This window comes from Saimiri boliviensis, chromosome 3, assembly GCF_048565385.1.
Source record: "Saimiri boliviensis isolate mSaiBol1 chromosome 3, mSaiBol1.pri, whole genome shotgun sequence".
In the NCBI taxonomy this organism is placed as follows: Eukaryota; Metazoa; Chordata; class Mammalia; order Primates; family Cebidae; genus Saimiri; species Saimiri boliviensis.
In genome coordinates this window covers 38,528,227-38,549,544 of record NC_133451.1, presented here as the reverse complement: position 1 = coordinate 38,549,544, position 21,318 = coordinate 38,528,227, and the positions used below count along the sequence as shown (strand labels likewise).

The 21,318-nt window shown below is 39.3% G+C and overlaps 1 protein-coding gene across 3 annotated transcripts in view; it reads left to right on the top strand.

Moving 5' to 3' along the window:
- PDS5A (PDS5 cohesin associated factor A) overlaps window positions 1-21,318 on the top strand; it is a 159,849-nt gene that overhangs the window by 103,684 nt on the left and 34,847 nt on the right. For all 3 annotated transcript variants that reach the window (XM_039468201.2, XM_074396027.1, XM_039468202.2), the window contains 6 exons: window positions 666-824; window positions 5,388-5,456; window positions 8,231-8,367; window positions 11,771-11,894; window positions 12,175-12,379; window positions 13,236-13,350. In XM_039468201.2, the coding sequence (XP_039324135.1) occupies window positions 666-824; window positions 5,388-5,456; window positions 8,231-8,367; window positions 11,771-11,894; window positions 12,175-12,379; window positions 13,236-13,350 (809 nt within the window). The remainder of the gene's footprint in view (window positions 1-665; window positions 825-5,387; window positions 5,457-8,230; window positions 8,368-11,770; window positions 11,895-12,174; window positions 12,380-13,235; window positions 13,351-21,318) is intronic.

Here is a 21,318-nt window from a genome sequence, read left to right as displayed (position 1 = left end):
CTTCCAAAGTACTAGAATTACATACATGAGCCACTACACCTGGCTTTATGTGTTTATATTAGAACATTTTACTTAATTTTAGCTTTATTGGCTCATTGGTGCATTTATTCTTAGAAAGTATTAGTAGATAATTTTGAACAATCCAGTTTGAAGTACCTAAGAACCCTCCCTGAAAATTAATCCTGTTTCCCTTTCTTTTCATTTGATGATTGGACTCATTTTACTTTTAGAAATGTATTCCTAAAAATAAAAGAAAAATAAAGCAAAAAATAGAAATGTATTCCTATTATAAGTTGGAGATAGTGTGACCAAAACCCAGTGAACTCTTACTTTATATGATTTAAAATGTTCCCACAGGGTGAGAAATCCACCAGTATAGCAAATCTTTTGTTGTAGATTAATCAAAAATAATGCTGATTTGGTGAAGCAAAAAATGTTTTTTGTTTTTTGTTTTTTTTACTTGAGTTTTATTTTTTTCTTTTATCTTTTTCTACATTCTTTAAATCTTGCTAAAATTTAGTAGGTGAATTAAGAACCAAGTGTTTAATGTGATTGAAGTTAGTTATGATCATATTAGAGCAGGTTGGTTTGGGCATGATAAATTCAGTAGAATGTCTTGATATTTATAAAACAAATTGGTAATTTTGTCTGTTTTATTTTTATAGCCACTCAGTAGGAGTCTGAATGCTGATGTGCCAGAACAACTTATAACTCCATTAGTTTCATTGGGCCACATTTCTATGTTAGCTCCAGATCAGTTTGCTTCCCCAATGAAATCTGTAGTGGCAAATTTTATTGTGAAAGATCTGCTAATGAATGACAGGGTAAGTTTCTCATTTAATTAAACAGAATCTTGAGATTAAGACTATTTATATCTTTGTCACAGAAACACTTCTGTTTCTATGTACTTTTTCTTTTAAATTATTCTATATTGGTTCTATTTATTTATTACTTACTTATTTGCATTCCAAACTACTTCCTGATTTCATGGTAGCTATTACTACTAGAATTTCACACTTAACAAATAAAAATCAGAACATGGGATTTGGGAATCATGAAAGTTAAATATAACTAAAAGCTATTGTCCTGACCTTCAAAAGATAGCTTATAATTTTCTGGAATGCTAGAATTGGTTTTTTTGTTTTGTTTTGTTTATTTGTTTTAGAGACAGTCTCTCTCTGTGCCTAGGCTGGAGTGCAGTGGCGTGATCTCAGCTTACTGCAACCTCTGCTTCCTGGGTTCAAGCGATTCTCCTGCCTCCGCCTCCTCAGTAGCTGGGATTACAGGCACTTGCCACCACGCCTGGCTAATTTTTGTATTTTTTAGTAGAGATGGAGTTTTGACATGTTGGACAGGCTGGTATTGAACTTCTGACCTCAGGTGACCCACCTACCTTGGCCTCTCAAAGTGCTGGGATTACAGTCCTGAGCCACCATACCATGCCTGGCTAGAATTCGTTTTATCAAACATCGTTAGAAATGTAAAAGTAAGTGGATTAGCCAGGTGTGGTAGCAGTCACCTGTAATCCTAACTACTTGGGAGACTGAGGCAGGAGAATCACTTGAACCTGGGAAGCAGAGGTCGCATTGAGCCAAGATCACACCACTGCACTCCAGCCTGGACAACAAGAGGGAAACTCTGTCTCAAAAAAAAAAATTTAAATAAATAAGTGGACTTGAATTTGACTAATTTTCAAGATATTACATGGCACGAGATTTATTGATGTCTGTGTGCTCTGTTTTATTACCTCTGGGTTGGAATGTATAGATTGAAAAGACTTCCTAAATGATTTTGGAAACACACCTTGATTAAGAAGCACTGCCGGCCGGGCGTGGTGCCTCACGCCTGTAATGCCATGACTTTGGGAGGCCGAAGAGGGTGGATCACCTGAGATCAGGAGCTTGAGACCAGCCTGGCCAACATGGTGAAACCCCATCTCCACTAAAAATATAAAAAATTATCCAGGAGTGGTGGCACCTGCCAGTAATCCCAGCTACTCGAGAGGCTGAGGCAGGAGAATCGCTTAAATCTAGGAGGCAGAGGTTGCAGTGATTCAAGATGGCACCATTTCACTCCAGCCTGGGCGTCAAGAGCAAGACTCGTCTCAAAAAAAAAAAAAAAAAAAAAAAAAATCACTTAACAAATGGATCTAAACAAATTGATCTTAACGAATGGATCTAAATTAAATCAGTCATTATTCTATGAAGACAGAAACCATTCTTTACATGCTGGATCATTGTGGATGACTTACAATTAAGTACTAATTTGCCACAAAGCCAGTTTATCCAAAGTTTATAACTTTCTCACACAGTTTGGTAGGCTTGAGGCCTCAGTATCAGGAACTTATACCTGCTCGTACACCTTTCGTAGTTGTACCTCCTCCCACTTTTGAATGCAGCAGACAAGAAGAGAGGAACGTGGCCTAAGTCTCATTTCCCACCTCAAATATCCTTGCAGTTTTTACTCTTGATAGATGTAGTTGTCAACAAATGTGAAATTTAACATACCTCTTAAATGATAATTGTTGATAGATTGTGTTTTCAGGTAATCTTTTTTTATTGTGATACAATATACATAATATCAAATATGCCATTTTTAAGTGTAAAATTCGCTAACATAATGAACAGCCACATTGCCATCTAATCATCACCACCCCATCCATCTCCAGAATTTTTTCATCATCCCAAACAAAAACTCTGTACGCATTAAGCAGCAACTCTGTATTCTACTTTCTGACTTGATGACTACCTATTCTACATGTCTCTTATCCATGTTGTAGTAGGTATCAGAATGTTGTTCCTTTTGTGGCTAAATAGTGTTCTATTGTGTGTATATATCCCATAGTTTCTTTGCTGATGGACACTTGGGTTGCCAATAGGTAGCTGTTGGCTATTGTGAATAATGCTGATAAGAACATTTATGTTACTGTTCTCTTATCTCTTGGGTATATATCTAGGAATAACATTATTGGGTTACAGTTTCCTTAAAAAAAAAAAAAATATAGCCATAATAGTGGATATGAAGTGGTATCTCATTGTGGTTTTGATTTGCATTTTCCTAATGAATAATAACGTCAAGGGTATTTGTGTGCTTATTACTATCTGCAATATCTTCTTTGGAGAGCTGTCTATTAAATTCTTTCACCTACTTTTTTTTTTTTTTTTTTTTTTTTAAAGACATGGTCTCATTCTGTCACCCAGGCTAGGGTGCAGTAGCACAGTCTTGGATTACTGCAACCTCTGCCTCCCAAGCTGAAGCGATACCTCCTGCCTCAGCCTCCCGAGTAGCTGGGACTACAGGCACATGCCATCATGCCTGGCTAATTTTTGTATTTTTAGTACAGACAGGGTTTCACCATGGCGTCCAGGATGGTCTTGATCTCTTGACCTTGTGATCCACCCTCCTCGGCCTCCCAAAGTGCTGGGATTACAGGTGTGTGTCACCTGCGCCCAGCTAATTTTTGTTTTTGTTTTTGTTTTTGTTTTTTTTGAGACAGAGTTTTGCTCTTGTTACCCAGGCTGGAGTGCAATGGCGCGATTTCGGATCATCGCAACCTCCGCCTCCTGGGTTCAGGCAATTCTCCTGCCTCAGCCTCCTGAGTAGCTGGGATTACAGGCACATGCCACCATGCCCAGCTAATTTTTTGTATTTTTAGTAGAGACGGGGTTTCACTATGTTGACCGGGATGGTCTCGATCTCATGACCTCGTGATCCACCCGCCTCAGCCTCCCAAAGTGCTGGGATTACAGGCTTGAGCCACCGCGCCCGGCAGTTTTTGTAATTTTTTTAAGACAGGGTTTCACCATGTTGCCCAGGCTGCCTTCATCTGCTTTTACTTAGGTTGCTTCTTGTTGAGTTTTAAGAGTTATTTACATTTTCTGTATATTAAAACCTTTGTCAGATATTTACCAGGTCCCAGATCATGAAGATTTCCCCAAGTGTCATCTTTTCAGAATTACAGTTTTAGCTCCTATTCTTGTTTTGTTTGTCTGTTTTTTGTTTGTTTGTTTGTTTTGAGGCGGAGTTTCACTCTTGTTAACCAGGCTGGAGTGCAATGGTGTGATCTCGGCTCACCACAACCTCCGCCTCCTGGGTTCAGGCAATTCTCCTGTCTCAGCCTCCTGAGTAGCTGGGATTACAGGCACCTGCCACCATGCCCAGCTAATTTTTTGTATTTTGAGTAGAGATGGGGTTTCACCATGTTGACCAGGATGGTCTCGATCTCTTGACCTTGTGATCCACCCGCCTTGGCCTCCCAAAGTGCTGGGATTACAGACATGAGCCACTGCGCCTGGCCCTGTTTGTTTTTTAAGACAGAGTCTAGCTCTGTGGCCCAGGCTGGAGTTCAGTAGCTAGATCTTGGCTCACTGCAACCTCTGCCTTCCGGGTTCAAGTGATTCTCCTGCCTCAGCCTCCTATGTAGCTGGGATACAGGTGCATGCCACTACGCCTGGCTAATGTTTTGGATTTTTAGTAGAGATGGGGTTTTACCATGTTTGCCAGGATGGTCTCGATTGTGATCCTCCCACCTTCGCCTCCCAAAGTGCTGGAATTACAGGTGTGAGCCACCGCCTGGCTGGTTTTACCTCTTAAATTGAGATCTTTGATTCATTCTGAGTTAATTTTTGTATATATTAGCATCTATTTTTTTGTTTGTCTGTTTGGTTTTTTTCTTATGGATATTCAGGGTGGTGGTGGTGGTGGTTTTTTTCTTACGGATATCCATGGTGGTGGTGGTGGTAGTGGTTTGAGACAGAGTCTCACTCTGTAGCCCAGCTTGCAGTGCAGTGGCACAATCTCGGCTTACTGCAATCTCTCCCTCCCAGGTTCAAGCAATTCTCCAGCCTCAGCCTTCCGAGTACCTGAAACTAGAGCCATACTCTTCCTTGCCCAGTTAATTTTTAGTAGAGGCGGAATTTCCCCATGTTGGCCAGGCTGGTCTCAAACTCCTGACCTCAAGTGATCCACCTGCCTCAGCCCCCATAATGCTGGTATTACAAGTGTGAGCCTCTGCCCCTGGCCAGATATCTAGGTTTTCTAGCACCATTTTTTGAAAAGACTTTTCTTTTCCTGAAGATTGGTCTTGGCACCCATGTCAAAAATGAATTACCATATATGCAAGTGTTTTCTGGGTTCTCTGTTCCATTGATCTATATGTCTATCTTTGCCAGTACCAGCCCACACTCTTGATTACTGTAGGTTTTATAGTAAGTTTCAAAATTGAGAAGTAAGAGGCTTCTAACTTTGTTCTTTTCCAAGCTCTCTGGTTGGTGGTCAACTTGAAAAACTTAACACAGAGACTGTGTTGATCAGCATGAAAAACTGAATTAGCAAAAGCTTAAATTTTTGTTTCATACTAGAAGCTAAATTTATTCAATTGTCTATAGTCAACAGGTGAAAAGAATGGAAAACTGTGGTCTCCAGATGAAGAAGTTTCCCCTGAAGTACTAGCAAAGGTAAATTTGTGTAGGTCTTGGTAATCTTCATATTTTACAAAGACACGTTTGTAGGTATCCTCCTCACCATTTTAAAATTTAATAAATAAGAGATGGTATCTTGCTGTGCTGCTCAGTTCAGTCTTGAGCTCCCCGGCTCAACTGATCCTTTTACTTCTGCCTCCCAAAGTGCTGGGATTATGGGCTTGAGCCATTGTGCCTAGCCAATGGCCTTTTTTTTTTCTTTTTTTCTTTTTTTTTAAATTATTATTAAACGTAATGGTTAATAAGCATTTGTTAAGAAGGTGCTTTATTTTAAAATTCATTGTAAAAATTGTTTCTTGAAGACATTGTAGTTTTCATTGTTTATTATATGTCATTGTCTTATGCCTGCTAAAACAATCTCAATGAGGCTGTTTTGTAGAGAGATTGTTTATAGAATGACAGTGCTCAGAAGCGTCTTTAAACCTAGCACCACCACCACTATCTACAAGCATATGAATATTAACTTGGCAAAGATAGATATTTGTCAAGCTGTGCACTGTGACTCACACCTATAATCCCCGTACTTTGGGAGGCAGAGGCAGGAGGATCACTTGATCCCAGGAGTTGGAGACCAACCTGGGCAATGTCTCTACAAAAAAAAATAAAAATTATTTAGTTGGGCTGGGCATGGTGGTTCATGTTTGTAATCCCAGCTCTTTGGGAGGCCAAGACGGGCAGATCACTTAAGGTCAGGAGTTTGAGACCAGCGTGGCCAAAATGGTGAAACTCCTTCTCTACTAAAAATACAAAAATTAGCCAGGTGTGGTAGTGCCATGTCTGTAATCCCAGCTACTTTGGAGGCTGAAGCAGGACAGTCGCTTGAACCTGGAAGGTAGAGGTTGCAGTAAGCCAACATTGCACCACTGCCCTCTAGTCTGGGCAACAGTGAAACTCCATCTAAAATAATAAAAATAATGACAGTTTTGCTGGGTGTGTTGGTGCACGCCTGTAGTTCACCTACTCAGGAAACTGAGAGACAGAAAGATCGCTTGAGCACAGGAGGTCAAGGCTACAGTGAGTTGTGATTGTGCCAGCATACTCTAGCATGGGCGACAGAATAAGACTCTGTCTAAACAAAAGGAAATCAAAAAAAGTAGGTGATTGTTACTAAATTTGTGACATTTAATAGATAGAAAGTAAAGCTCAGTTTAACAGTGGCAGATTTGGGATTTAAAATAAGATTGTATCATCTTCTTTGATAATCTGTTTTACTTTGTGTTGCTTCATAGTCATCATATGTTCTATCAATTCATTTTTCCAGGTTGTCAATAAATTTAATGAAGAATGCTTTGATTTTTTTGGTTAGCACTTTTTTTTTTTTTTTTTTTTTAACGGAGTCTTATTCTATCACCCAGGCTCTGGAGTGCAGTGGCACAATCTCGGCTCATTGCAACCTCCACCTCCTGTGTTCAAGCAATTCTCCTGCCTCAGCCTCCCAAGTAGCTGGGACTACAGGCATGTGCCACCAAGTCTGGCTAATTTTTGTATTTTTAGTAGAAAAGGGGGTTCACCATGTTGGCCAGGCTAATCTCCAACTCCTGGCCTCAGGTGATTCACCCACCTCGACCTCCCAAAGTGCTGGGATTACAGGCTTGAGTCACTGCACCCAGCCTTTGGCTAGCTCTTTCACATATGTTGCTAACAATCTTTTGACTAGACATCTCCAACTAGTTTTGACTACCAATGATTGTAGAAACTCCCATTTTTTTGGTCAGAATGTTAAATGAGACTGGATCATACTTGATGGTTTCTTTAAAGTAGTTTTTCAATACTACAGAACTGTAAAACTCTGAAGTTATTTTCAGTTACTGCAATCAGTACAGTGTTTGTTGTTTTTGTATTTTGTTTTGGGTTTTTTGTTTGTTTGTTTGTTTGAGATGGAGTTTTGCTCTGTCATCCAGGCTGGAATGCAGTGATACACAGTCTCAACTCACTGCAACCTCTGCCTCCTGAGTGCAGGCAATTCTGATGCCTCAGCCTCCTCAGTAGCTGGGACTACTGGTATGTGCCATCATGCCTGGCTAGGTTTTTTTTGGTGTGTTTTTTTTTTTTTTTTCAGTAGAGACTAGGTTTTTTATTCTAGACAGTGTTTCACGATGTTGGCTAGGCCGGTCTCCAGTGATCCACCTGCCTTGGCCTTCTAAAGTGCTGAGATTACAGGCATGAGTCACCATGCCTGGCCTGTATAGTTTAAATTGTTGTTTTCTAAGTATGTATTTTCAAATAGTTTCAAAATCTTGGACAAGCATCTAAGTATGAAAACCTAGGCCGGGAGCGGTGGCTCACACCTGTAATCTCAGCACTTTGGGAGGCCGAGGTGGGTGAATTACCTGAGGTCGGGAGTTCAAGACCAGCCTGACCATCATGGTGAAACCCCATTAAAAAAAAAAAAGAAAGAAAAAAGGAAAAAAAAATAAAGAAAACCTAAATTCTGGAACCATACTTTTAAGCACGTTATCTGTCATAGCAGTGTGTCTCGATTGCCTTATCAGTTGGGGAAAAAAATAATCTTCATAAGAGTTTTTTGGGGAGATTTAATAAGTTGATACATGTACAGCTCTAAGAAAAGTGCCTGGCACTGGTTAAGCACAGAGTAAATATTAGTTCTTATTGTTACTGTTATTATCCCCTTATTTAATAAAATTTCTGCTGATGGAGATAAGTAATCTCATTAATCTAATATAAATTAATTTTCCCTTTAATTGGAATTTTAAGTTGCGTTCTTTTTTTAGCATGTTAATATTTTATAGGTACAGGCAATTAAACTTCTGGTAAGGTGGCTGTTGGGTATGAAAAACAACCAGTCTAAATCTGCCAATTCAACTCTTCGGTTATTATCAGCGATGTTGGTTAGTGAGGGTGACCTGACAGAGCAAAAGAGGATCAGGTGAGATTTTCTTTCTTTCTAGTTTTCTTAGTGCTGAAATTTTGATATAAATTATGTAAGAATTACTTACCTAGTGAATACCAAATGGTGTAATTATACCTTGTTCTTCTGGATTAAATCTTCTGTACTCATTTAGGGTTTTCTGTCTGATAGTATTGTTATTTTAATAGTGCCAGTATAGTTTTCTTCCTATGATTACAAATACGTAATCATAATCATTATTACAGTTAGCATCAACATTTGGTTCAGTTAAGCAAGTATTTGTTAAATTTCTACTGCATAAAACACTGTGAAAAGCATTGCAGCAAAAATAGGAAAAGTCCCTGCCTTCAAAGAGCTTCTCTGTATTAAAGTGATTAAATAAGTGGAATGACTTGAGTGCCATGAAAGTAATAAAAATTTCAGCGGCAATTCAAAGAAGAGAGAGTTGAAGTCTTCTTCTTGTTCTACAAATTCGGGTGTGTACACATGTATATGCACACACACAGTTTACGTTGTTACACATTTTCACTTTTAATCTGTAAAATTACCATCTCATTTTTAAGATGAAAATGAAAGCTCAATTTTTTGTGATCCTGGTTTCTTTCAAATTCTTGATTTAGTAGGGGCCAAGAGTACCAGCATAGATAACTAAAGAACTCTACATATGATACATTCCTTTTTTAAAATTTGTAGTAGAGGACAGAGGTTTAATTATTCCTTTATGAGGCTGAGCACAGTGGCTCACGCCTGTAATCCTAGCACTTTGGTAGGCCAAGGCAGGTGGATCAGTTGAAGTCATGTTGAAACCCTGTCTCTACTAAAGATACAAAAATTAGCTGGGTGTGGTAGCACATGCCTATAATCCCAGCTAATGGTGAGTCTGAGGCATGAAAATCGCTTGAACCCAGGAGGTCGAGGTTGCAGTGCACCAAGATCATGCCACTGCACTCCAACTTGGGCTAGATATGTGGTACTGCTGTGCAATTAATTTTTTAAAAAATGATTATAATTAGAAATGAGATCTCACTGTGTAGCTCAGGCTAGCTGGGCTCAAGCAATCTTTCTGCCTCAGCCTCCTGAATAGTAGGACTATAGTTGTGCACCACCACCCCCTATTTTTTTTTATCATCGAATAAGTGAAGGACAGCCTTTTATAACACACTGATTACAGCTGAGTTAGGGATAATGAAAGCTTTAAATTGGGGTAATTATATGTTATATATGGCAAACAGTGAGCTCTTACAAGTCAGCGATACCTGGGCAGAACATAGGTATAATAATGAGGCATAATAATGAGCTCTTAAAACTCAGTGATACCTAGGCAGGACCCCCAGTAGAGGTGAAGACTAGCTGTTATCAGTTTACTTTTAAAAGTTTAACATCGGCCGGGCGCGGTGGCTCAAGCCTGTAATCCCAGCACTTTGGGAGGCCGAGGCGGGTGGATCATGAGGTCAAGAGATCGAGACCATCCCGGTCAACAGATCGAGACCATCCTGGTCAATGTGGTGAAACCCCGTCTCTACTAAAAATACAAAACATTAGCTGGGCATGGTGGCGCATACCTGTAATCCCAGCTACTCAGGAGGCTGAGGCAGGAGAATTGCCTGAACTCAGGAGGCGGAGGTTGTGGTGAGCCGAGATCGCGCCATTGCACTCCAGCCTGGGTAACAAGAGCGAAACTCTGTCTAAAAAAAAAAAAAAAAAAAAAAGATAAAGTTTAACATCACTAAATGCAGTCAATACAATTTAAACTTAAGCAATACCTCTTTTGCCTTACAAATCAGAAAGAAAAAAAAATTTTTTAAGCAGTCATTTCTCAGTATGATTAGGGAAATGGGTTTCTTCATTACCCCTGTGAGTATAAATTGGCTTGACTCTGGGATTTTCCATCTAGATCCTCAAAAATGTTATCCCTGACTATTTTTACACATAATTCATGTGTGGAAAAGAAGAACCATATGAAAGCATATACACAAGCATGTTCCTCCAGCATTATTTTCTATCACTAAAAATAGGGGAATTGTTAACCATGGAATGAACACCCATTAGATCCTAATTGGATCTCATGTAATATTAACTTTTCTAAGCCTCAATTTCTTCATCTTATGGAGTGAAAATTAATTGAGATAAAGCCTATAAACTCTTACTGGCACAAAGTAAGCACTCAAATAATAGCTGTTACTTGCATTCCTGAATGAATGTCATAGAAGCTATCTGAGGCTCCCTCATTGTTACCAGTACTCATTTTAACAATCCTGTTGTCCAAGAGTACCAGGTTTTCTCCTCTGTATGCTTAGCAGTAATCCCAGTGGGTTCAGGCTAGCTTTCTGCATTTCATAAAGCTGTCACAATAAATATGAAATCCATGCTATGTTCCACATAGATGTCAAAGTAGAGGGGCCAGGCGCGGTGGCTCAAGACTGTAATCCCAGCACTTTGGGAGGCCGAGGCGGGTGGATCACAAGGTCAAGAGATCAAGAACAACCTGGTCAACATGGTGAAACCCCGTCTCTACTAAAAATACAAAAAATTAGCTGGGCATGGTGGCGCGTGCCTATAATCCCAGCTACTCAGGAGGCTGAGGCAGGAGAATTGCCTGAACCCAGGAGGCGGAGGTTGCGGTGAGCCAAGATCACGCCATTGCACTCCAGCCTGGGTAACAAGAGCGAAACTCCGTCTCAAAAAAAAAAAAAAAAGTCAAAGTAGAAAGACTCCCCTGCCACCCCATTTATTACCACATTTTACTACATAAATAATAAGAATACACAGTGTGAGGGTGGGAATGCCAAGGCCTCATAGGTTCCATTTTGAAAACGTGACTCTGCAAAAGGAGGTCAGCACCAGGAACTAGTACCTAAGACAGACACTGGCTCTTATATTTCATATCCTTTACTTCAGGTATTTGTCTGATACTTCCCTCTTAACTGCAGCCCTGCCATTTCAGCAGACATTAAGCCAGATTCCTGTTATGTGTGTATATTCAGGACATAGATTTTTTTAAATGATTGTAGGTGATTTTTAAAATTTTTTTAAATCAAGTTTTCTGCAATCAATATGTATTCCTCTTAAAATGAGGGATACAGCTCCTGATGTAAAGAGTTCTTCCTATCCTTGAAAATACTATGGTTGCATGAATAAGCAGAGTTGTTTGGTTGTGGTGAAGTATCTAAGCTAGAGCTTGTCTAGAAATTAAGGCAGGTAAATTTGTAATCAAAAAGTCACAATGATTTGATTTGATTGTGGAAGTCACAATTCCATGTTCACGGTTCATGGACTCAAAATAGCTTTCCCATAGGTGTACATTATGTCATTTTAAGCATAAATTATCCTCTAAGGACCTTACATTCAAAAAGGGACGAAAGCATCTTTGTGAATGATAATGGTTCTAGGAAATGTTTATTTCTTTTTTGTTTGTTTATAGTAAATCTGATATGTCTCGCTTGCGATTAGCTGCTGGTAGTGCCATAATGAAGCTTGCTCAGGAACCTTGTTACCATGAAATTATTACCCCAGAACAGTTTCAGCTCTGTGCACTTGTTATTAATGTAAGTAACAGTCTTATTTTTGTCAATTACTTGTCTTCAAAGTTGAATACATTTACTTTCTGTGGATACAAATTTATTTATTATGTGAATATATGTACAAAAGGAACTATTATTACCTGTTTAACTGTCTTTAAATTATTACGATTATTACATTATTCCCCCCATGTAATTATTTTTTTTAATTAGAGAAGACATTAAAAATACTTAAACTGCTGGGTTTTTTGTTTTTTTTTTTTTTTAATCAACGTTTGCCAATTTAAGTATTTTTGTGCTGCTGTAGGATGAGTGTTACCAAGTAAGGCAGATATTTGCCCAGAAGCTGCATAAGGCACTTGTGAAGTTACTGCTCCCATTGGAGTATATGGCGATCTTTGCCTTGTGTGCCAAAGATCCTGTGAAGGAGAGAAGAGCACATGCACGACAGTGTTTGCTAAAAAATATCAGTATACGCAGGGAGTACATTAAACAGAACCCTATGGCTACTGGTAAGCAACTGAAAGTTCTCTGTGTGCAAATGTATTTTGTCGATGTATCAATTTTTCGGGGTTTTTTTCTGTCATGTGTTTCTATTATAGTTGATAATATAACTGGAAGTTTTATAGAATGCTGTCATTGTAGTTATGATGTACTTAAAAAGTGAACGCCTCATGAATCCTATTTATATACTGCATTAACTCCTGGTTAACTGCATTTTTTCTATGGTATCAGCAGTATGGTTTGATTTGAACATATTGCTCAGCAACCAGACTAAATAATTTTTTCCTAGCTTTCTCAGGGACCTATTGGTTTTTTGGTTTTTGGATTTTGTTTGTTTATTTGTTGCCTAGGCTGGAGTGCTGTGGTGTGGTCTCGACTCACTGCAATCTCCACCTCCCGGATTCAAGTGATTCTTCTGCCTCAGCTTCCTGAGTAGCTGGGATTACAGGCACCTGCCACCACACCCACCTAATTTTTTGTATTTTCAGTAGAGATGGGGTTTTAACATGTTGGCCAGGCTGGCCTCAAACTCCTGACCTCATGATCTGCCCTCCGCAGCTTCCCATAGTGCTGGGATTACAGGTGTGAGGCACCACACCTGGCCAGGACCTATTGTTCACTGGGTTTAATATCTGATACCTTTGACTTTAATTCTTTCAAAAGTGAAATATAACTGTATACCAGGTACCAGAGAAAGAAATTAAAAAGAAAAGTGAAGTGTAAAGTATTTTAGTATCCAGGTATCATGTTGTGCCTAATTTAGAAATAACTGAGGGACAAAATGAAAACTTAAGTAGTTAAACTCAGTCCACTAAGGCATTTCATAAAGGTTGTTTTTAATATTAAATAATGTTTTCACTTCAGAGAAATTATTATCACTGTTGCCTGAATATGTAGTTCCATACATGATTCACCTGCTAGCCCATGATCCAGATTTTACAAGATCACAAGATGTTGATCAACTTCGTGATATCAAAGAGTAAGTCTTGTTTTTCAAGAATTCTAAAAATTATGTTCAGTTTTCAAAAAATGGTAAATTTTTTTTTACTGTTGTTTCCATTGGAATTAGAATCTCCTTATGGTTTTATTAATGTATTATAAATTGCCAGTTCTATCTTTCAAAAATTTTTTCATCTACGAGGTTTTGGTTGTTCATTTTCTGTTTGTTTGCAGCTAGTTAAGCTATCTAAGTCTTTGAAATAGGTTAGTTTGGTTATCTTAGTTATATTTGATTTTTACTGTTTTTATTGAGATGAGTTATAATAAGGGAGGAGCACTGAAACGTGAAATTGGAGTTGGAACTGAAAACAGTGGAACGTTTTTCTTTTTTTTTTTTTCTTCTTCTTTTTCTTTTTTTTCTTCTTTTCTTTTTCTTTTTTTTTTTCTTTTTTTCTTTTTCTTTTTTTCTTTTTTTTTTAGGCGGAGTTTCGCTCTTGTTACCCAGGCTGTAGTGCAATGGCACGATCTCGGCTCACCGCAACCTCCGCCTCCTGGGTTCAGGCAATTCTCCTGCCTCAGCCTCCTGAGTAGCTGGGATTACAGGCATGCACCACCATGCCCAGCTAATTTTTTGTATTTTTAGTAGAGACGGGGTTTCACCATGTTGACCAGGTTGGTCTCGATCTCTCGACCTCGTGATCCACCCGCCTCGGCCTCCCAAAGTGCTGGGATTACAGGCTTGAGCCACCACGCCTGGCCGAACATTTTTCATTCTTCATTCTATCTAGCATGCAATACATTTGAGCATCTTTAAAAAGTTTATTGGTACATAACTACACATTTGTGAGGTCCACATAATATTTTGGTACATACATACAACGTGTAATGAGAAAATCAGAGTAATTAAAATAACCATCCCCTCTTGAGCCCAGGCATTGGAGCTGCAGCGACCTATGATCAAGCCACTGCACTTCAGCCTGGGTGACAGAGCAAGACCCTATCACTAAAAAATTATTAGAATAAAAATTTTTAAATACATATAAATTATTGTTAACTGTAGTGCTATCATGTCAGAATTGATTCCTTCTATCAATTTTTGTACTTATTTTAGCACTACTGTGCTATCAAATGTCAGAATTTATTCCTTCTGTTTTTGTACTTATTAACCAGTCTGGTTTTTGTTGTTGTTGTTGTTTTTTTTTTTTTGAGTCGGAATCTTGCTCTGTCGCCCAAGCTCAGCGGTTGCTTGTCTCACTGCATCCTTGCCTTCTGGATTGAAGTGATCTCCTACCTCAGCCTCCCAAGTAGCTGGGACAACAGGTGCCCGCCACCATGCCCGACTAATTTTTTTTTTTTTTTTTTTTTTTTTTTGTATTTTTGGTAGAGATGGGATTCCACCATGTTGACCAGGCTGGTTTCCTGACCTCATGATTCACCTGCCTTGGCCTCCCAGAGTGCTGGGATTACAAGAATGAACCACTGCACCTGACCAACCAGTCTCTCTTTATCCTCTCTTCCCTTCTATGCTTGACAGTCTCTGGTAGCCACCCATCTACTCTCTGCCTGTATAAGATCTGCATTTTAATTTTTTAAAATGAGACAAGGTCTTACTTTATCACTTAGGCTGGAGTTCAGTGGTGTGATCAGGGCTTATTGTATGTACCTCAGCCTCCTGGGATAAAGCAATCTACTACCTCAGCTTCCTGAGTAGAAGGCACTACAGGCATGTGCCACCATGCCCAGCTAATTTTTATATTTTTTGTAGAGCTGGTGTCTCACTGTGTTGCCCAGGCTGGTCTCAAACTCCTGGACTCAAGCGACCCTCCTGCCTCAGCCTCCCGAAGTGCCACGATTATAGGCGTGAATCACTGTGCCTGGCCTTCACTCTTACAGTGCCCACATATGAGTGAGGTCATGTGATATTTGTCTCTGTGCTTGACTTATTTCACTGAACCTGAGATGACTTCAAGTTCTGTTCATGTTGCTGAAAATGACAGAATTTCATTCTTTTCGCTGGGGGGATGGAGTCTCCCTTGTCACCCGGGCTGGAGTGCAATGGTGCAATCTGGCTGACTGCAACCTCCGCCTCCTGGGTTCACACGATTCTCCTGCCTCAGTCTCCCGAGTAACTGAGATTATAGGCGCAAAGCGCACACCAGCACACCCAGCTAATTATTTGTATATTTAGTAGAGATGAGGTTTCACTATGTTGTCCAGATTGGTCTCAAACTCCTGACCTCGTGATCCGCCCACCTTGGCCTCCCAAAGTGGTGGGATTACAAGTGTGAGCCACTGTTCCCGGCCGAATTTCATTCTTTTTTATGGATGAATAATTTTTCATTGTGTATATACATTCAACATTTTCCTTATTAATCTGATGAGGGACACTTAGGTTGATTCCAGTATCTTGGCTCTTGTGAATAGTGCTACAGTAAACATGGAAATGCATCTATCTCTTAGATGTACTAATTTTCTTTCTTTTTTTTTTTTTTAATGTTTTTGAGACAGAGTCTTACTCTGTCACCAGACTGGAATGCAGTGGCTTTATCTCAGCTCACTGTAACCTCTGCCTCCCCACTTCAAGTAATTCTCATGCCTCAGCCTCCCAAGTAGTTGGGGCTACAGGCGCGTACCACCACGTCCAGCTAATTTTTGTATTTTTAGTAGAGACTGGTTTTTGCCATGTTAGCCAGGCTGTTCTCCAACTCCTGGCCTCTAGCGATCTATCTGCCTGGGCCTCCCAGAGTGCTGGGATTACAGGCATGAGCCACCGTGCCTGGCAAGATGTACTGAATTCCTTTATTTTGGATATGTATCCAGCAGTGGGATTGCTGAAATATGTGGTAGATCTGTTTTTGGTTTTGTTTTATGTTTTTTGTGTTTTTTTGGAGGAACTTCTTTCTTTTTTTTTTTCTTTTTAATAGAGATAGGGTCTTTTTGTGTTGCCCCTGGTCTTGAACTCCTGGGCTTAAGCAGTCCTCCGACCTCTGTCTCCCAAACTGCTAGGATCACAGCCATGAGCCACTACACCCAGCCTGAGGAACAATCATACTGTTTTCCATAGTAACTTCAACAGGGAATCCCCAATGACTGGAGCACTGAGTAAACACCAAAATCCAACCACAATCAGTGTCCTGCTCTTTTCATCCCAGGTAGTTCAGCCCATCTAGCACTCCCAGTGGTTCTCATGGGACAGGATTGGAGTGTGCTTCCCAGACCTGTGGAGAGCTCAGAGTTCCACCTCCAGTTCCCTCCTCTCATCTCAGAAACCACCAGTCTAGGGAAATTGTGTGCAAGGGGTGTTCTGACAGTTTAGGAGACCAGGGTGGTTGGTGCAGCCTGAAATTGAACTGTTTCTCTTAACCAGTCGTGGCTTTGCTCAGTTCTTCTCGCCCTACTTCTGGTGCATTAAAGATGGTATTCTTGTCTTAAATATTTTCTAATTGTCCTCCCATCTTGCTGAAATCATTTCCACTTTGGTGTATCTTTAAACATCATTTTTAAATTACCATGTAAATTGAAGTTCCAAATAATGTTTTTCATGGTGGGTATGGAGGGTCTCACCTTGTAATCCCAACTTCTTGGAAGGCTGGCATGGAAGGATTGCTGGAGCCCAGGAGTTAAAGGCTGCAGTGAGCTATGATTTGGCTACTGCATTCCAGCCTGGGTGACAGAGGAAACCCAGTCTGTTTTTTTGTTTGTTTAAGTTTTTCAAAATGTAGTTACATGACTTTATGAAAATTAGGAAGTTACTGTGTCAGAAACAATTTTTTTGTTAATTGTGGTAAATACATATAGCAAAATTTGTAGTTTCTTTTTTAACCACTTTTAATCATACAGTTAAATAGAGAAATGTCTAGTGACTCTGCTCTTTCATGAATTGGGTTGTCTTTTTGTCATTGAGTTGTAAGAGTTCTTTATATATTTCGGTGCTTGTCTCTTATCAGGTGTATAATTTAAATTCTTGATAGTATCCTTTGATGCATGAAAGTTTTGTTTTTGTTTTTTCTCCAGTCTGAGGTTCAATTCAGATATAAGGAAGTTTTTACTTTAATAAAGCCCAGTGTATTTTTTCTTTTGTTGCCTATACAGGACTTTTGTTGTCATAATGAAGGAACCAAATCCAAGTTTATAAAATTTTTTTACTGTATTTTTGGCCAGGTACAGTGGCTCATACATGTAATCCCAGCACTTTGGGAGACTGAGGCAGGTGAATCAGTTGAGGTCAGGAGTTTGAGACCAGCCTGCCCAACATGGCGAAATCCCATCTCTTATTAAAAATACAAAAAATTAGCTTGGCATGGTGACAGGCGCCTATAGTCTCAGCTACTTGGGAGGCTGAGTCAGGAGAATAGCTTGAACCTGGAAGGCAAAGGTTGCACCATTGCACTTTAGCCTAGGCAATAAGAGAAAAACTCTGTCTTTGAAAAAGAAAATTTTACTGCATTTTCTTCCAAGACATAATTATAGTTTTAGCTCTATATTTAAGATCTTTGATCCATTGTAAATTAATTGTTGCATGTGGTATAAGGTAAACATGCAGATTTATTCTTTTGCTTGTGAATATCTAATTTTTCCAGTAGCATTTGTTGAAGAGACTGTTCTTTCCCCAAAGATTAGTTTTGGCACCCTTGTCTGATACCAGCTGACTATATATGTAAGCACTTACTTCTGGACTCTCAATCTTATTTAGTTTTTCTATATGTCTGGCCTTATACCATATAACTCTTTCATTATGATAACTTTATAATAAGTTTCAGAATTGGGAAGTCGGATTCCTTTTCTTTCTCAAGATTGTTTTGGCTTTTGATATTTCTTAAGAATTTTAGGTTGCATTTATCTCTATTTCTTTCTTTCTTTTCTTGTTTTTTTGAGACAGAGTCTCATACTGTTGCCCAGTCTCAGCTCACTGCAATCTCTGCCTCCTGGGTTCAAACAATTCTCCTGTCTCTGCCTCCCATGTAGCTCGGACTACAGGTGTGCACTACCACGCCCGGCTATTTTTTTTGTATTTTTAGTAGAAACGGGGTTTCACCGTGTTGGCCAGGATGGTCTCGATCTCCTGACCCTGTGATCTGCCTGCCTTGGCTTTCCAAAGTGCTAGGATTACAGATGTGCCCAGCCGCATTTATCTGTATTTCTAAAAAATTCCAGGCCGGGCGTGATGGCTCACGGCTGTAATCCAAGCACTTTGGAGGCCAAGGCGAGTGGATCACCTGAGGTTGGGAGTTCAAGACCAGCCTGACCAACATGGTGAAACACCGTCTTTAAAAAAAAAAAAAATAGAAAAAAAAATTCCCTTATACTTTTGATAGGGATGGCATTGAATCTGTTTATTGCCTTGGGTGGTATTGTTGTCTTACCAGTATTAAGTCTTCTACTCCATTAGCACAGGATGTCTTTGCCTTTATTTAGGCCTTTAATTTCTTTTTTCCACACTGTTCACTAGTTTTCTGGATACAGGTGTTTGTCTTCCTTGATTAAATTTATTTCTTTTTTTGTTGTTGTTTTTTTTTTTGAGACGGAGTTTCGCTCTTGTTACCCAGGATGGAGTGCAATGGTGCGATCTCGGCTCACCGCAACCTCCGCCTCCTGGGTTCAGGCAATTCTCCTGCCTCAGCCTCCTGAGTAGCTGGGATTACAGGCACGTGCCACCATGCCCAGCTAATGTTTTGTATTTTTAGTAGAGGCGGGGTTTCACCATGTTGAGCAGGATGGTCTCGATCTCTTGACCTCGTGATCCACCGGCCTCAGCCTCCCAAAGTGCTGGGATTACAGGCTTGAGCCACCGCGCCTGGCTGATTAAATTTATTTCTAAACATTTTATTCTTGGCCAGGCATGGTGGCGTGTACCTGTAATCCCAGAGACTTTGGGAGGCCAGGGCAGGAAGATCACTTTGGCTTAGGAACTTGAGACCAGCCTTGCAGCATAGTGAGACTCTGTCTCTATTTTTTTTTTTTTTTTTTTTAGACGGAGTTTCGCTCTTGTTACCCAGGCTGGAGTGCAATGGCGCGATCTCGGCTCACTGCAACCTCCACCTCCTGGGTTCAGGCAATTCTCCTGCCTCAGCCTCCTGAGTAGCTGGGATTACAGGCACGTGCCACCATGCCCAGCTAATTTTTTTTTTGTGTGTGTGTGTGTGTTTTTTTTTTTTTAGTAGAGACGGGGTTTCACCATGTTGACCAGGATGGTCTCGATCTCTTGACCTTGTGATCCACCCGCCTCGGCCTCCCAAAGTGCTGGGATTACAGGCTTGAGCCACCGTGCCCGGCCTCTATTTTTTAAAATTAAAAAGAAAATGGGTTATTGTTGCCTCCAGGTATTATTAAGGCACTCTCTATTTCTCCCTTCAGTTCTGTCCATTTTTGCTTCATAGATTTGGGGATTTTGTTTGTTTTGTATATATTTATTATAGTCATACTTTCTTCCTGAATTGACCTTTTATCAGTATAGTCCTTGTGGTCTCTTGTAACCTTTTTGACTTTAAATCTGTTTATCTAACAGATAGCCATTCATCTCTCTTATGGTTACTGTTACATGAACTATCTTACGTCCTTTTACATTAAAAGTAGTTACTGATAAGGAGTTCTGTTTGGTAAATAGCTGTATATTTTCTGCATGTCTTACTTGTTTTTTGTGGAATTCTTCCCATTTTTTCTCTTTCTTTTGCATTTGGTTGGGTTTTTTGTGGCAGATCTTTTGATTTCTTTTTTGTAAAATTTTTAGATCTTTCATTAAGTTTTAGATCACAGCTGACATCTCACACTTATAACAACCCAGTTTAAATAATAGCAGATTTGTTTCAATAGCATACAGACGCATTGCTCTTCTATATCTGTACTTTCTCTCCCTGTATTTTTTATTTTTACAAATCACATCTTTATAGACTATTTTCCCATTTACTTAGATTTACAGTTACTGTTTTATGCATTTTCCTTTTAAATCATGTATGAAAAAAATGAGTTATGAGCCAAAGTACAGTAATACTGGCTTTTAAATGTACCTGTATGGTTACTTTTGCCAGATTTATTTATTTCTTCTTATGGCTTTAAAGTACTATCTAGTGTCCTTTCATTTCAGCCTGATGGACTCACTTTAGCATTTCTCGTAAGACAAGTCTACTAATGACAAACTCCCTTTTCTCTTGTTTATCTGGAACTGTTTTAATTTTGTCTTTGTTCTTGGACAAAGGCAAATCTTATATAGGATATAAGATTCCTGGTTGACCAGTTTTGGGGTTTTTGTTTTTTTGTTTGCTTGTGTTTTTAGAACTTTAAGATGTCATCCACTGCCTCTTGGCCACAATGGTTTCTGATGAGAAATCAGCTGTTATTCTTCTTAAGGATCTTTTTACATGAGTCACTTCCTTGGCTGCTTTCAAGAGACCTTTATCTCCTTATCAAATGTTCAACCATTTGACCCTAATGTGTCCCAGTGTGGGTCTCAGATTTCATCCTGCTTGGAGATCACTGATTTTCTTGGATGTATAAATTCGCATCTTTTATAAAATTTGCAAGTTTTTGACCATTATTTCTTCAAATATTTTTTCTGCCACTTTCTGTCTTTCCATTTGGGAATTCCACGATGTGTATGTTAGTATTTCTGATTGTGTCTTGCAGGTTCATTAGATTCGGTTTTCCTTCATTCTCTTTTCTTTCTGATCAGACTGTTTCCAATTGCCTTATCTATAGGTTTGCTGAGTCTTTTTTCTGCCTCCTGTAATCTGCCATTGAATCCCCCTAGAGTGAATGTTAAATTTCAGCCGTTAACACTTTTCTGTCCTGGAATTCCTGCTTGGTTCCTTTTAATTATTTCTATCTCTATATCAGTATTCTCTACTTGTTCATATATATAATTATTTTTATTTCTTTTATCTCATAGAGCATATTTAAGACAGTTGATTTAATGTCTTTGACAAGTAACTCTTAAAATCTGGGCCTCCTCAGGACTGATTTCTAAGTCTGTCTTCTCCCCTGTGAATTAGTCATATTTTCCTGATTCTTTATG